The 16,109-nt window shown below is 38.8% G+C and overlaps 1 protein-coding gene and 1 long non-coding RNA gene across 2 annotated transcripts; one reads left to right on the forward strand and one right to left on the reverse strand.

Annotated features, from left to right (window-relative positions):
* Positions 1-191: 191 nt before the first annotated feature.
* Positions 192-11,752, reverse strand: prkaa1 (protein kinase, AMP-activated, alpha 1 catalytic subunit). Its single transcript, XM_042394569.1, has 9 exons — positions 11,545-11,752; positions 9,247-9,388; positions 6,275-6,368; positions 5,813-5,957; positions 5,153-5,240; positions 4,744-4,968; positions 4,097-4,613; positions 3,763-3,889; positions 192-3,117 (listed from the first exon to the last, which is right to left on the reverse strand). Exons 1-9 carry the CDS (start codon positions 11,639-11,641, stop codon positions 2,834-2,836), a joined length of 1,719 nt encoding a protein of 572 aa, XP_042250503.1. The 5' UTR covers positions 11,642-11,752; the 3' UTR covers positions 192-2,833.
* Positions 11,753-13,438: 1,686 nt separating this feature from the next.
* LOC121885274 lies at positions 13,439-15,298 on the forward strand. Its single transcript, XR_006092520.1, has 3 exons — positions 13,439-13,537; positions 14,528-14,583; positions 14,723-15,298. It is a non-coding gene; the product is annotated as an uncharacterized LOC121885274 (long non-coding RNA).
* Positions 15,299-16,109: the final 811 nt, after the last annotated feature.

The following is a 16,109-nucleotide window of genomic DNA, read 5'->3' on the forward strand; positions in this document are numbered from 1 at the left end:
TTCTTCTTGCAGGTGGACATTTGTTCATTTGTTTACAAGTAAACAAATGCACAAAAGCAAAGTAATAAGTAACATTCAGTTTTCTTAGCATTGTTTTTTGCTCCACTGGTAATACATTTCAAGATAACAAACCTAAATTTTTCCTCAAAGCTGTCAAAAAACTAGAAACATACAGAGAAGCTTCAGCAGAATTGTGTGCAATTTAGCAGTTTATTAGGCAGTTGTGTATACAAATGATTTTCAACACTGTCCATTCAGATTTACACTGATCAATCTGGTAGGGTCCCTTTACACACCAAACAAAAATAGAACAATATTTATTTGAAGCAGTTCAAACAGATTGACAGAATTTAACTGTTAACAGTCCACTAGGACACTACTCCATAAGCTGTCAAAAGGTCATGTTTTCACACATTCATCTTACCCACAAAACCCACCATGTAATCCATGAGAAGTTTTGTAATCAGAACTTGCAACTTCCCTTCAGAACTAAAAATGTTTAGTTTTACAATATCTTTAAAGACCATAGTATATTCATTAACTATGATCACTATATTTTATAAACTCTAGTTTAAAACTGAGACATAAAGGTCAAATATCAACTAAAGAGTTCGGTCCAAACCTGCCTAGCAGGACAGCAAGAGAAACAAGATGATCACAATTATTGTCACTCTGTAAGATTTCTGTTGTATTATTCCTCTGAAATGTAAAATCATTTATACAAACAAGATATTTTAGATGTTTAAAGCTGTGGAGAGCTAAACCCTGGAAACCCAGACTTCAGCAACTGCTGACACCTCTCAATGAAAGTAAAAAAAAAAAAAAAAAATGATATTACAATGAAAACATCCAAAGGTATTTCAATCCTGGCTCAGTTGTTTTTCCTATTACCATATTTGAAAGATGGTAGCAGTTACTGAGGTTTACAATAGTTTGGCAAGAACATAATCAGATGTTTATTTTAAGTTTTGCAGTTGAGAATTTTGTAATGCCAATGTAATTTTTTTTAAACAAGCATTAATTGTGAATTAGCAACACTAACAATAATTTGTGGACTTGAACCCTTAAAATTGCAAAAGGTGCCAATAATTTCAACCAGCACTGATTTCTGACTTTTACTGACATAAAAACTGATTAACAGTACTGATAATGATAAGGCAGCCAAACAACAGACACCACTTACTGTAAAACATTAAGACTCTGGACCAGAAATGGAGGAAGACGCATCATACTTATGATTAAAGACTTATCTTTAACACTTTGCGAGCTCACAAGTATAAGGTTCTGCCTGACTGTTTTTAATCAAATATAAAACCAGCCACACATTGATGATCTTATGATGTTTGTCTGATGTTTTTCCTTTTATCAGAATTGTAATCTACCCAGCAGGACTTTATAATTCCGAGCTCACAAGTCTGTTTCAGGTTTAAACAAACAGTATGTAAACCTTTTTTTCAAGGTCAACCTTCAAGGGAATGTGTGGGCAGTCAAAAAAAAAAAACATACCCAAAAACGGCAATATTTTGGATGTATTCTCCTGCCAATACATTGTCCATGCACTGCATGTAATCGCTATTACTCATTTTCAAATTGAGCCCTGAGGCCTATACACTTCTGATGGATTGGCATTTAAGAATTGAATGTAGGAAAAAGGCATTTCACTCAGTAATCATATTCATATCCTAATCATTAATCTGCTAATAAAACAAGAAATAGAGAAAATACAACAAAAAAAAGTCAAAATCAAGTTGTCATTTTAATATGTGACACTGAAAATGATATATTTCTAGATTCCGACTGTCGTGGCAAATACCTCTTCAATGGTAAGAGGTATTTTCCATGACTATATTAATCTTGAAAGACAATCAAGTATCAGAATAACTGTGATTGAAGGAAACAAAACTGTGATATTGATTTAAAAACGAGACAGTAAAAAAGGAAAATATATACCATCCAGCAATACATCTTAATGCAAGAAAGAAAAGAAAAACAATTCTATTTCCAATAGAACCAACACTCTGTCCACTTAACGCACTGATAAATATATTCATGTCTTTATATAAAAATGTAGGGGACAGACAAATTCAACCAGATTTTTACAACAAGGACAAAACCATGAAAATTTAGTCTCTGACAACTCAAATTCACAAAAAAAAAAAAAAAAGAAAACCAAACATAAATCTGATGAAGCATTCTTTTGTCCCTGACAAGACAGAAATACAGGGGTCATTGCACTTCTTCAGAGTCCAATGAGCGGAATGGGCATGACAACCCCGGTTATAGCCAGTGCAGTGTCCCGATACATCTGCACCGCTTTTCTGATCCCCACTGAGAGAAAAACAAGAGCAGCAGGAAATAAAAGAAACTTGTGCAAAAGTGCTTCCTGCATCCTATACGACTGCCACCCCAAAATACCAAACACTCAACTTGTGGCGTCCTTCTCTGCAGGCAAAAACTTGATCTTGTTCTCTGTACTGGAAAGCAGTGCTCACTGGCTACAGTACAGAAAATTCAGTGTAATCACTTGCGCATATACGTATAGGTGGGATGTGGACATTTGCTATGAAATTGATCAGGAAATTGTAAAACCCTCTCCTAAATGTTGTTCTGTCCTTGCTATTAAGTAGCTTGCCATTCATCTTTCTCAATAACCCCTTACATCTCCTGCCAGCTCAGTATACATCCCTTCAGCTTGGGGAACGACCAACCTGCATCAGTGCCATGGAACAATCACTTCATCCTCAACCGGGATGAATTGAGCCATGAATCGGTTGCATGCTTATTGCTATAAAGACACTCGGAGAGGAAAAAAGGCTAGCGATTGTTTTGCAAGCTATCGTGCAAGTAGTTTAATAAGATTTGCGCACATCTCAAAGAACTCGATGGTGTGGCTTCCTGGTCGAGGGACGGACGCGTTGTCCGCCCCTCCCGTTGAGTCGATGGATGAGGTCAACGATGAAGCTAATGAGCCTTCTGCGGCCTTGGGGGGTTGCACAGTGCTAGACGTAGCTGGAGCGTCTGCACCATCTACATCGTTCTTAATTGTGGTGCGGTAGTTGCCCACAGATCCAGAGCGGAGAGGGGTAGCAGTTCCAGATTTTGTCTCCAACATATCATCTGAATAACACAAAAGACATATTCACATACAAACAAAAATTATTTAATTCCAGATTAATATCCATAATTTCAACACTTGGCTTTGAACTTTTGAGCAATCAGCTTTACCGTTCCTTAGAGCCTTCAGTTACAACTGCAACTGAACACAAACACTGACTGACTTTGAAGCGGCCTGAGGTCAAAATTGAGCCTCGGAGCCTTTACACAGCATGCCTGTGCTACGTAAATAACCCACAACAACACTCTTATCTCATATTTTCCTTTGAGGCGCTGCTGTACATCTACACAGTGCAAGAGCCCACACCCTCAACTCTGGTCAAAGAATTTATCAAGTCTACGCTGAGGCAGTTCACTAAAGGACAGAATGCACTCCTGTAAAGGTTATAAACTTAATAAATTGTGTGGAATAAGTATGTGACCAGTTTAGCTGATAAAACATTCAAGAACACCACAACTACAGTTTCTTTTCTGACCAATAGTTGTTTTTTTTTACTCTGGTCTTTTGAGAAAAGAAATATACAGCAAACATTATTAGCTGCGCAGGAGCACAATACAAATACCATGCAAAATGTTACATATATTTACACACTGTTAATGGGGTGTGTTATTATGTACTTGACACAGAACTGTTTAGTTTAAACTTACCGTCTATGCTACGAAAGTCAAGGAGGTAGGTCCTACTGTCCACCTGGTAGAGTTGAAGGCTCATCTTGGTTTGCATCCCGGTGATCGGGTTCTTCCTTCTTACACGTAAATAATATGGATTCACAACCTGGAAAAAATATGAAAGGTGAAGAAACTAAGTATATAAAACCACCTCTGTGGAGGTACTCTGATATAACAAAATGTTATTTATCATTAAATAACAGGCTCTTAACTTAAATTACTATTTAAATACTTGCACTTTAAATACTGTACTTTAAGTACATTTAAGTACTTTTTTCTCCAATATATCGCTCTCATGTACTTTCTTCCTTACCTTCCACTCATAATCCAGCTGTTTCATGGCACGGCACACTTCCGACATGATGTCATTGGGTCTGCTCTGGCTGCGGATACCCAGGTGCCACTTGGCCCTTCTAACGCCCTGGTGCTTGGACTTCTGGGGGTTTAACTCGTCCAGAGTGTGGCGAGGCCTGGGAGGAGTCTCCGCCACGAGGAAGGGTACGCGCTCAGGGTGGGGCTTCATAATGCCCACAGCTGCACCGGATGAGGTTAGGTGCTGGTCGTCTAGAAAAGAGTCGGGAGGGCTGGACGCCAGGTAGAAGTCCTTGGCTTCATTCATGATGCGACGATTGTCGATGATGAGATGGTAGGCAACAGCCAATGGATCCTGGTGGTTGCGACTGTATATGCAGGCCAGAACCTCCTCCTCTGTGCACTCGAACTTCTCACACACCTCCTTCAGGGCCTCGTCGTCAATCATGTTGTTGCTGTAGGAGGGGTCCTCAGGGAACAAGTACTTGGGTAGGTCCTGTTTGAACCATTCGTCCTCTCTGTAGTAAAACAAACCACAGACCATGAGTGCAACAATTTAAAAAAGACTTCAAAAAGACAATCTAAAATTTAGACAAAAAATACTGGAAGGTAACAGTTTGACTTTGTAAATTAGCCTGTTCAGTTTACCTGATTTCTTTGATGGTGGCTCTTTTCATGGGGTCCACCTGCAGCATGTGTTTCAGGAGGCTTATTACTGAAGGGTTCAGATACTGCGGGGTGAAAAAGATCCCATCACAGATCTTCTTAAAGAGTGTTGGCACATGGTCGTCATCGAAAGGAAGTGTCCCACACAACAAGGCATAGAGAATGACCCCGCTGCTCCAGATATCCACCTCTGGACCAGCATATAACCTGAGGACCGTTGTTAAGTGGGTACAGACACAATAAGTAAACAGAAAAAAACCTGTGATCACAAAAAGCAACGTTTTACTAGGTTTTCTTTATTCTGCAACACCTTGGAGCATCACAGTTGGAGAGCACTTCTATGTCGATGTTAACTTCTAATGATAGTAAAAAAAATAAAACAAAACATTACCTTCCTGAGATAACCTCAGGTGCAGCATAGTTTGGAGAACCACAGCTCGTTCGTAGGAACTCTCCATCAGACATCATGTTTGATAAACCTGCACAGAATTTTACAGTTATATAACATACACATGTGAATAAAGAGATTTAATAAGGAAATAAAATAATTCACTGAGGATTCAAAATGAAAGAGACAGCAACATGTTGCACTGAATCTAAATAGCCTAAGGTACAATTCTGAGTTTGAATATTCTATTCTGTATATGTGTTTAACAAGATTTAGGCTTATGGGTTTTTCAAAAAACACAGCTATGTTTACATTCTGTGTATCCCTTGAGGCTTATCAAACATGTTGCAAAGTTATTTTTGTAAATATTTTGAATCCTGGATTGTTTAAATCCATTAGTCTTCTTCTTCCTTGCCTTCACTGGCATGTTACTACATTTTATGGTGCACCACTGTCAGCAACTGTTGCTCTGTGGAATATCATGTTGCCCTCACGCTTGTGCCTCCTTGCGTATGCGATACAATCAAAACAAGGATCCACTTATAAAAACATACACCATACCACAACTATTGGTCAAAAACTCCACAGGGTTCCTCTGAAGTGAATTATTTGTTGTTCTTGTCACTTCTTGTCATGTCAGGTTTAGGATTTAAGCGTACTTACCAAAGTCTGCAATCTTGGCATTCATGTGAGCATCAAGCAGCACATTTTCTGGTTTGAGGTCTCGGTGCACCACCATGTGTCTGTGGCAGTAGTCTACCGCTGAAATGATCTGCTGGAACAGCCGACGACTTTCCTTTTCATCCAACTGTCAAAGCACAAATTATCCATGAGGTGTGATCTTTTCTTGTGACTCAGTGAGCACATCACAGCTGACTAAGCAGCGCTCCGTGTTGTGTTTTGATATCTTTTCCAGTTGATTTTGATTCGCACAGTTCAAAGAATATCTGCAGCATAGGCTGGCGATAACACCAAGCACATCATGCACTTCTGTCTTCTGTCCCCTAACTAATGATAAAATGTACAACATCTGCTACATATATACATACAAGGAAAATGTGAGAGAAAATGTGGGACATCATTAGACCAGACTATAAGACGTTTTCCAATATCATAGTGTATTACCTTTCCATTTTTGCAGATGTAGTCGAAGAGCTCTCCTCCTGAGACATATTCCATCACCATGAAGATATCTGTAGGGGTGCTAATAACCTGATACCTACAGATATGAACAAAACATTAAAATCATGTAGGTCATCAACACTTAGCTGACATTAAACTGCTCAAATATAGACATTAAAATTTATTATTTCATCATTTGTGCTTGGACGAAAATAGGAATGTTTGTTATTAAATCTCTGGGGTTTGGTATCAACTATTGTAGAAACATCAGAAGAGACTAGAGGAAATACTCATCTTTATACTTGTATCTTTTGCATGCTCTCCTTATATCTTGCCTTCAATTGTTGTCCGGTAGCCATAAATGTTGTTAAAACGTCATTAACATTAAAAAAATATTCCATCCCTGCAAGCAAAGCCTGTTCATGGAAGCTGGGCAATGTCCAGCCCGCTTTCATCACTGGCCAGGAGGAGGGTCATGAAGGCAAAGTCAACTTATGTGCACTGACCCATTCAGATAAACATGTATCACTGTGTCAGTCTGAAAAAGGGTATACTTTGTCTAACCACAATAGTATAAACTAATTCACTCGCAAAGCAGCAAAGACAAACATACCTCTTGGGGGATTTTAAAACAATAAATGTCAGAAACTGGATGAGTAAAATCATGTGATAACATTGAAAATGTTTGAAGGGATTCTTTAATATGTTTTTCATTGATTTAATTATTTTTTGAGTTGTTAAAATCACAATTTGTTAAAACTTAATAGACATAAAACAATTAAGAAATGTGGCAGGTTGATTGACAGCTTTACTGCATCGTTCTCTTTGCTATAGAGAGCTTAGACTCATTTTTAATGACAGTTGTGTTACATACTTCTTCACAAGCTAACAAGGCTTCCAGAAACTAGCCTACTGACTCCATCAGCTGTGTCTGTTGGTCCGTCAAGAGTCTCCCACATCGACTCAACAGTTTTATAAATAGCCAATACCAAAATGCCATTAACTTCAACTTGATTGAGCGTTTCAAATGCCTGAAAATGTGTTCTTGGTTACCTCCTATCCTGTCAGCCCAAAGGCTTTGTGGGAAATTCTAACACCTCAGAATAGGGTTGGGTACCAAACTCAGTACTTCTAAGGGTACCGACTGAATTACATTGGTACTACAGAGTACCTATTCAGGTTAGATCAATCTGTGCCAAATTTAAGTACCTTGAGAGCGGGCTGTGTTGTGAATTCAATAATATAGTTAATCTTGATAAGATTTCTATGAGCCTTTTGAAAAATCCCTCCTAGTTTACCGACACACTTGAAATTTCTCTTCTGTGTTCCTGTTTCAAATATCAGCCTTATTTTACTGTTTCCTGATCGCTTTCAGCCATATCGGAGCAATGTTAGGTTACTGCTAATGAAAACATTTCCTGTTGTTTCATATGATAAGCTTTCCACTGACAAACTCACAAAAGGCTACTATTGTTAAGAACTTATAGGAAATGAAATGTGTTTATCGCTGGGTCGGCGGAGTTTCGTTAGCGGTGCTACTCTTCAATAAAAACAAGTCGACACAACCAGATCCTGAGATATCTGGAGCTATGTGTTCAGCCAATCAGTTAAGAATACTGCAGAAAGAAACAGTACAAGCAGAAACAGCCCCAGTGAGGTGCTTGATGAAGAGCTGCTGACGACAGGCTGTTAGTGCATTTTCAGCAAACAGCACATCTACAACAGGTAGCCTTAACAACTTATTTTAATTTTTTATTACTAATCTATTATATATCATTGTTTATTTTATCTTACACAACAGAATGTTCTAAATAAATAAAAATGATGAAATTGAGAAGTTAAGGAGGACTTATTTTTTACAACTGAAATGACATTTTTGTTATTACAGAGAGAATAAAGTACTGAAAAAAGGTACCATTGGGTGCTGGTACCAAATCCCAGGCACCAGTGTTGATACCCAACCCTATCCCAGAATCCACACTGGCATTCATCACACTATTATATCTATTTTTATTACACCAGTACTGTAGCTACACTTGCTCATAAGCCACATTTCTCCCTGTGACCGTCAGACTGCACATCAAACAGCAGAACAAACTACCTGGTCAAGTGAAATTCATGTCAGCTGCACAGAAACCACATTGTAAACTCTGCAGCTCTAAATCCACAAGTTTGAATATACTTAAAAACAGGAACAAAATGGTAATGTGACAGTGTTAAGATATTGCAGGAAAACTTTCTGTCTGTCTTATCCTCAAGTCCACCATCATTAGTCTATCCATTACAAAACATTTCATGTGTCACAATTGCTACAAACATCCTGTATATCACATGAAGCAGTATTGTGTTATATTACTTGTTTATTCCATTTGGCTTCACTTGAAATTATCCTCCGACAGGCAACGCTATGCACTCAGTATCTATGAACCCTATCGAAGATCAGATCTCTCTCTGTCTCTCCCTCACACACACACAAAAGAGTTTACATTCTTGTGCATGCATGACATGGAGCTGGTATTTTGGGCAATTAGCCACACCTCCTGGTAAGTTTAATGACCCCTTAACTGCGGCCTTGAGCCCTCGCTGCAGCCTGTGGACATTTAGGAGGAAGTACCTCTGTAATTCTCTAACTATATTTTTAAATCAGTGACACTTTCAGCAACAGTGTTTACCTCAAGCTAGCAGTGGTTACAATCACTTAAGGACAGGTCAAAAGGCAAGGCATAAGCAATCACGATGATAAAGCACTTTTGTACATCAAAAGGTAACGTCAGCAGAGAGGATAAACATAAACGGGCCATAACGCAGAATGAGCAGAGGACTGAGAGGAGAGTCTGTCTGGGTCAGACAGACATCGTCCTAGATGGATGTACTCTAAAACACACCATTAAAGCCCAGAAATAGCTCCGTGGGTGGCATTAATGTGGCGGCAGGGGGATTATGGAGCAGCGAGTAGGGTGTAATCTAGGACTTACAGTTTAATTATGTGAGGGTGCCTGAAAAGCTTGAGGTTCTGGATCTCCCTGCGGATCTTTCCCACCACGTCCAAACTGCGGATCTTCTGCCTGTTCAAGATCTTCACCGCAACTTGGTGCTTGGTCAGCTCATGTTGGCCCACTGAAGGATAAACAGAAGAGCACAGGAATAATATCGATTAGAACCCAGGGTATAAGAAAGATTATAAATAGCACCATTAAAAGGGAAAACAAGATAATTGTCACTATGAGGTGAAGACTTAGTTAAATCATTATTAATATAAGCATTAACAGATTGTTTTGGCCACTCTGGGGGCCATGGAACAAAACATTTACATATTATTACCATATAAAGTTGATAGGGCGAACATGTTAGCAAACAGTTGCTTATTGGCATATACATCAGATTCAGGGCAACATTTGCATGCATTTGGAGTCATTTTCATATAGATCTGATGAAAAGAAGTCACTCTACTTTTAATGCTGTTTTTCTCTCCAGAGCTCTAGTATGTTCACCAGCTAGTCGCTAAGTTTTACTGTTAGTCATTTGGTGCTGGGCAGGTAGCATACAGAGGGTCTCTCAGAGCTTGAAACAGCTGCTTGCAGCATCTCGAAACAACGCTGGTGAGAGTGGTGAGAATGCACCAAAACAAAAAAGTTGCAGGCCTGAAAACAATTTGTTGAAAGTCCCTCAAACTTTCCATAGAGCTGAAGGGAACAGCAGAGTCAGGTGCTAACTCTGTGTGTGTTCAAAACTATGAGCAACCTGTCTCACATACACATAGTCATTTGATCTATTGATAATATAACTATATTGATTACAACAGCTTTAACTGTAACAACAGGCTGTTTTCTGCAGAGCACGAAAACCTTGATGTGGCTTCATCCTCACACTCAAGACCCAGAACTATTAACATCATAAAAAACAACCTAAACTACCCTGTTTTTATCTTAAGGATGTGGTTTAACCAGAGACTCTGGGAGCGGTTTCCCAGCCGAGAAGGTTTGAGATATATCTCAACCCAAAGATGTAATCGTTCAGTTGAAGTAAAAATAACAAAAACGATATCGCATGGAGGATTTCATTCGACAATAGCAATACGCAACAGCAGCAGCCAGGAGAGAAGTACACACACATAGCTGAGACATATCAGGACTAATCTATCACAGAGAGAATAAACGTTAACATCTGATTATGTGGTGGGAAGACAGCACACTTGCATGTGGGAGCAGGAGTAAACAGCTCCTATTGATTTACCAGTTGTGCAGGTAGTAAACTATTAACCAAGTCTTCTGTAATCAAGACCATATTAACAGAGCAGAAACACCAGTGCAGTGTAGTCCCCTTTCCTTTCAGCAACAACAAAAAAAACTGAGTGCAGACTAGAGAGATGACTCACTGAGAATTAACTGACTGTAAACAAAGCTAGTGGTTGTTCTGACTGTTTTTGGAGAGGGCCTGGCTGGTTCTCCTCATTTGGGTATGTTCGGGCTTTATCATGTGTTCCTAGGAGAATAAAAGCTCTACAGGATGAAACAGAAAGCGGCATATAGAAGATGTTTTAGCCTTTTAAAGATCACATCAGTTGATAATGTGTTCTAAAAAAGAAATGTGAGCATGTAGATATAGACGTTTTCTGGAATACAATAGCTATTAAGAAAATGACTCGATAAATACATGGCTGTATACTGACACACTTACTGATCGTACCGCCCCCTGAACTGACAGCACTGGGCGTCGGTTCGGCTGGGTTTACCCAACTGACCACCTCCCCTCACACACATCTACAGGAATGAGTGTTTCTCAACAGGATGGAAAATTCAACTCAAAAGAGTTGAAACCAAAAATAAGTGCCCTATTGCAAAACTCAAACAGACAGACACAGAAATGACAGGAATCAGGAATGACTACACGCTTCAAATGAATATGTCCCAAGCAAGAGCTAACATCATCTAACAGGGTTTACTTCCCGGTGTCTGTCTTGACAAGCGACTTGTGGCTCTCTGGCTAGCGCGCAACGCAACCGACGCTAGCTCAGATAAATGTAGCTTAAAGAGAAACCAATGTGTTAAAACTGCATTATATGGCTGTCGTTAGCAACTGCAGCTACATCCCCAAAATGTCACATTAGCCGCAAACAAGTTGAGCTAACTAGCGAGACAACAAGTGTGATACCTTCCTGGGTTGCGACAAGTTTAGCTTTCATAGCAAGCTAAATTAGCAGCGAAGCTAAAAGCTTCCATTGCCACCATCTTTCAGTTGCCAGGATGCACAAACGTCAAGACAGCCAGACGTACCTTTAACCTTTCCAAACGTCCCCACTCCGAGTGTGTCTCCGAGAATGTAATGTCCTATTTTAACTCTTCCTTCATGTTTGGTTTTTTCCGTCGCCATCTTCCCGCAGTGGCCTTGCTGCGGGGTTAGCTAGCTGCGGGCAGAGATGGACCGAGCTCCGCGGTGTGCGCCTCCACTCTAGCGGCTCTGCCCCGCACAGAGTGTGGGAGGCGCCCCGGCTCCTGCGTGATTCGTCAAAAACGTAGGCTACGTATTGTGTTGCTTTCAAATGCTCTCAGGAAATTCCAACTATCAGTCATTATCAACTTGTTTATTGTGTCTAAAAAACGTGTGGTATGGTTATTTTTTTTAAAATCAAGGTCGCATAGTGAATAAGGAGGGTAAATATGCATAAGACATCCACGTGATTATTAATGAGAAAAAAGTAAGTAAAACAAAACTTGCATGCTGAAAAAAGGACAGAAGCAAACATGAACAGATGTAACACAAATGTAACATTAATTATTTACAAAGACAGCTAAACATTGTCCTAAATATATAACAAGAGACAAATGCTTTCAGGCATTCAAGGTTCAAGCACTATGAGAGCTGTGGATTGAGTCAGTACTGCAGTGCCATGTATGAGCCATATTCTTATCAGTCAATCTGACCTTGTACATTTAGGTACAACCTTTGTCTAATATACAGCCTGCAAAATGTGACTGTAACTGGTCAAATCCTGTTTGAATGACAAACAGGGAGTTAGACTTATGTATATGACTCACCCAACGTTTAACCCATTCATAATGTGAACTGAGTTTCATGAGAATCTGATTCTGTGGTCACACAATGTGGCTTATTTTTAAATATGTGCCACACCCAAAGATCATAAGCAAGTGCCAAAAATATTGTTTTCACTCTTTCCCAAAACTAATTAGGAATAGGTTGTTCCCAAGCTTAAGTGGTCTCAAATATATCTCCAGTGCAATAATTATCAAAGGAAAATTTCTTCTTGTAACCCATTATGTTACTGGAATGCCACTGACATGAGCATACATTTGACAGGCTTACTGTATGTGTGTCTTTCTGTTTACCAGGATCCATATGATAGAAATCTGCTGTTATGGGCAGTGCACTATTTAAAGCAAACTTCTGAAGATGCAAACATCGTCTAAAAGCTTTTGTTTTTCAGTAAATGAAATAAAACAATCACCCTGTTGAAGAAATCATAATCTTCCGCAGTGTATTGCATCACATCTGCCTAATGACAAAACTATTATAAATCATGTTGAACTTTACTGGAATGTTACTCCTATAAAATCACCACTTATAACCAAACCTCCTATTTACTGTAAAGTGTGCAGTTCTTCCCAAACAAAGGGGCTCATATCTGTTTTTCAGAACTAATGGGATAGCAAAGGATAACAAACCAGACCAAACCAAACCAGAGAAGAACTTGTTGGTATAAGTCTATCTAATATTGTAGGTACCTGATCCAGGCATGTGTCTCAACAAGGCCCGAATGAGAAGCAAAATGTTTATTTGCATAGCTAAATATACGGTTAGCTGATACACAGCCAGGCAACCTCAGCAGGTGACCTTTATCCTAGATTCATTACTCATATCCTAGATAATGAGTAATGTATTATGTTACAGGACTAATTGCTGATGCAACATTAATACCTGATATTCAGCCAAAACCAGAAACATTATTCTCTCTCTTATTTGATTTCATTAATCTAATTTCTTGTCTTTTATTTGATTTGGTTAATCGTTGGATTTGCTTTCAGCTTTGGTCACAAAACTATGTGAATGTGTCAGGCGAGTTCAGTGGAATGACTCACTGTAATTATCAAATTACAACAAGTGTTTGTTTACATTTAAGAGCAGGAGACAAACTCTGTTGATACATGACAAGTGAAACATTATTTATGCTTTACAAACTCCACGATAATTACAAATGAAATGGCAAAACATTTCAAAAATGAATCTTAGTGAATCTTAGCTTCTTGGTCGGTAAGTCTCATCATACTGTGTTATGTTACTATGTAAATACTTTTCCATATACTGCTCCATTCTGCAAACTGGTGGATAAAATTTGAAATGCAGTCCCAGTTGTACATCCATTTTGTCATGTTACCCTGCTTAGCTTTTATTCTGTTGTAGTCAGTAGTAAGAAACTATTCTTTTGCAAAAGCAAAAGGGAGTGAACAGAAAGTGAGAAAGGAAATTCTGGTTAAGGTGAATAAATAGGAAACAAAGACAGAATCCAGCATAACCTTTTATGATCAAATAGAATAGGTTTGCATGATGGCATTTCATATTTTGTGTGATCTACATATCTGTAACCCCCCCATGTGATATACAGAAAATAGTTAAAAAATTTCATCAGTTTAGTGCCGTCTTGCTGAGTCACAATTTGACAACCCAAATCTTCTGTGACATGTGAGAGAGATGTGAACACCCTAAAGTGTTTGCCTGCAGATGTGACATGTAATTATTCAGTGCTGATCTGGGTTGTTCTCCTTGTGAGTTGTGAGCATCTCCAAAAGTAGGAAGTCAAAGACAGCTGGACCTTGCTGTTTCTTGAGACTTCCAAGACTTACTCAGTGAATTTTGATCAGGGCCACTCTGACTGTATCTCATGACCTGAGAGACACATTGTGAATAACAATTAGCCCGTCAGGATCTGAACAGCTGCTCGCTGACAGTAATGGATGAGCAAATATGTGAATACATTGTGACGAATGATACTCATTACCCCAAAGCACAACAAAGCACAACCTTATGTAACTCCAAGGATATCCTAAATAACTTTAAAGATTTTCATTTTTGTCAAACCCAAAGTACAGGCTGAACAAACACGTTTCACTCAGTCAATGAAGAAAGAAAGAAAGGCCTGGTGAACAGTTACCATGACTCCCTTGAGTGGTCTGGTAGGAATGAACAGTGGATACAACAGTAGTGATTAAATTAAAAGTTTTATACCTGATTGACCCATTTTAGGCTACAAGAAGTCCTCTTGAAGTTTGACATCAGTACAGTGCAGCACATATACTCAGGTATATTTAGTTGTGTTTCTGCCCTTATTTATCACGTCAATATTTTAGGACTGATGGTTATTAAGTCTGTTTTGTTCTGTAATTCTGTCTGTTCAATAATTTGTTTCTTTTTCTTTCCTTCTTCTTGTACCTTCTCCAGTCAGATCCCTACGAACGTGATCAACTAAAGTCTTCTCAGTGGCGGCACCTTGTGGTTGTTTGTGCCTGTTGCAGGTTAAAATTGTCCCTTTTCAAGCGTAATTCTAGTCGGTTCATCTTGTTTGCTGTGAATGGCAGAATGCGCTGGTCAGGATGAGAAGAGCTGCTCATTGACAGTGTTTACAAGGTTTGTGGGGATAAAGGGACTATATGTTTACAGCTACATATCTGGTGACAATGTTATTTGCATTTACAATAGGAAGTAGGTCAAAGGTTAAATGGGGTGACCCCAGTGGGCTGAAATATCAATCGCTGTAGTCACTGTAGCAAATTGATATGAGGGATGACGCCTCCACTTTAATAGATGTTCATAATGTACAAAATTAGTTCTGTGGTTTAGCATTTGACTAATTGGGAATTAACTATTTGTCCATGTTAGGATTAAATGCAACAATGAAACAATCACACACAGTTTAGAGGAAATATTAATTCTAAATGAGAGCTAGTTCAAATCATATAGAGTGAGGGGAGGTGTGATAAATATATACACTGAAATACCCTCAAGATGAGATAAATAACTGTGCAACAAAAACAGTTTTTGAACATTTCTTTTAAATTAAATAATACTAATTTGCATGCCTTCTGTAAAAAGGATGAATGTGTTATTTTCATTTGAACTACAGCAGTACAAACCAGTTTTTGGGAATGACTCAAGGTGTACTATATAATAGTATTATCTATGTAGTACTGTATTTAAACATTAAACAATTTGCCCGGGTTATGTGCATATTACACTAATCACTGTCTGATGATCGGGGCTATCTTTGGACACTTTGGTGCCCTTGGTGAGACATCCACTGGTGCCCCTGAGGGAGCCAATCTTTTCATTTGAATATTTTATAACAATTATACTCATTTTTTCAAAACTTTATTATTTTAAATGTAGCTTTAATTATCTTCACATCCCTGCTGCTGGTCTATTACATCAACGGTTCAGTAACAAGGCTCTGCTTTAATGCTACATCACTGCAAATTTAGAGCAAACTGAGCTCAAAACATCTTTCTTTCTGTTGAAAAGTCATCTTTATTGTTAAATTCAGGATGTTTGGGTTACTAATGTAGGTGGTTGAGTAGTCTACCACGCTCTTATTACCAAATATCTGTCTCATGTCTTGACTCTGAGCTACCAGTAGATGGTAGTGTCTAAACAAAAGAGCAGGAGGATGATGTACTGACCTAGGATGCACTGCAGAGTTGCAGCCACAGACCTGCTGGTTTGGACTCAGCAATAACTAATCAAAATAAATCACACGTGGGTCAATGAGTGGAAACAGCTGAGTATATGCTTTATCTCCCGAACATGTAGCTGAAGCAGACAGACTGATGAC

The sequence above is a fragment of the Thunnus maccoyii genome, chromosome 19 (assembly GCF_910596095.1).
Source record: "Thunnus maccoyii chromosome 19, fThuMac1.1, whole genome shotgun sequence".
Lineage (NCBI taxonomy): Eukaryota > Metazoa > Chordata > Actinopteri > Scombriformes > Scombridae > Thunnus > Thunnus maccoyii.

Coding starts and splice junctions, on each gene's coding strand:
- prkaa1 (XM_042394569.1), bottom strand. CDS start 11,641: ATGGCGACGGAAAAAACCAAACATGAAGGAAGAGTTAAAATAGGACAT. Junction 5,958..6,274: donor ACATCTGCAAAAATGGAAAG/GTAATACACTAT, acceptor GTGCTTTGACAG/TTGGATGAAAAGGAAAGTCG. Junction 5,241..5,812: donor TGCCAAGATTGCAGACTTTG/GTAAGTACGCTT, acceptor AATTCTGTGCAG/GTTTATCAAACATGATGTCT.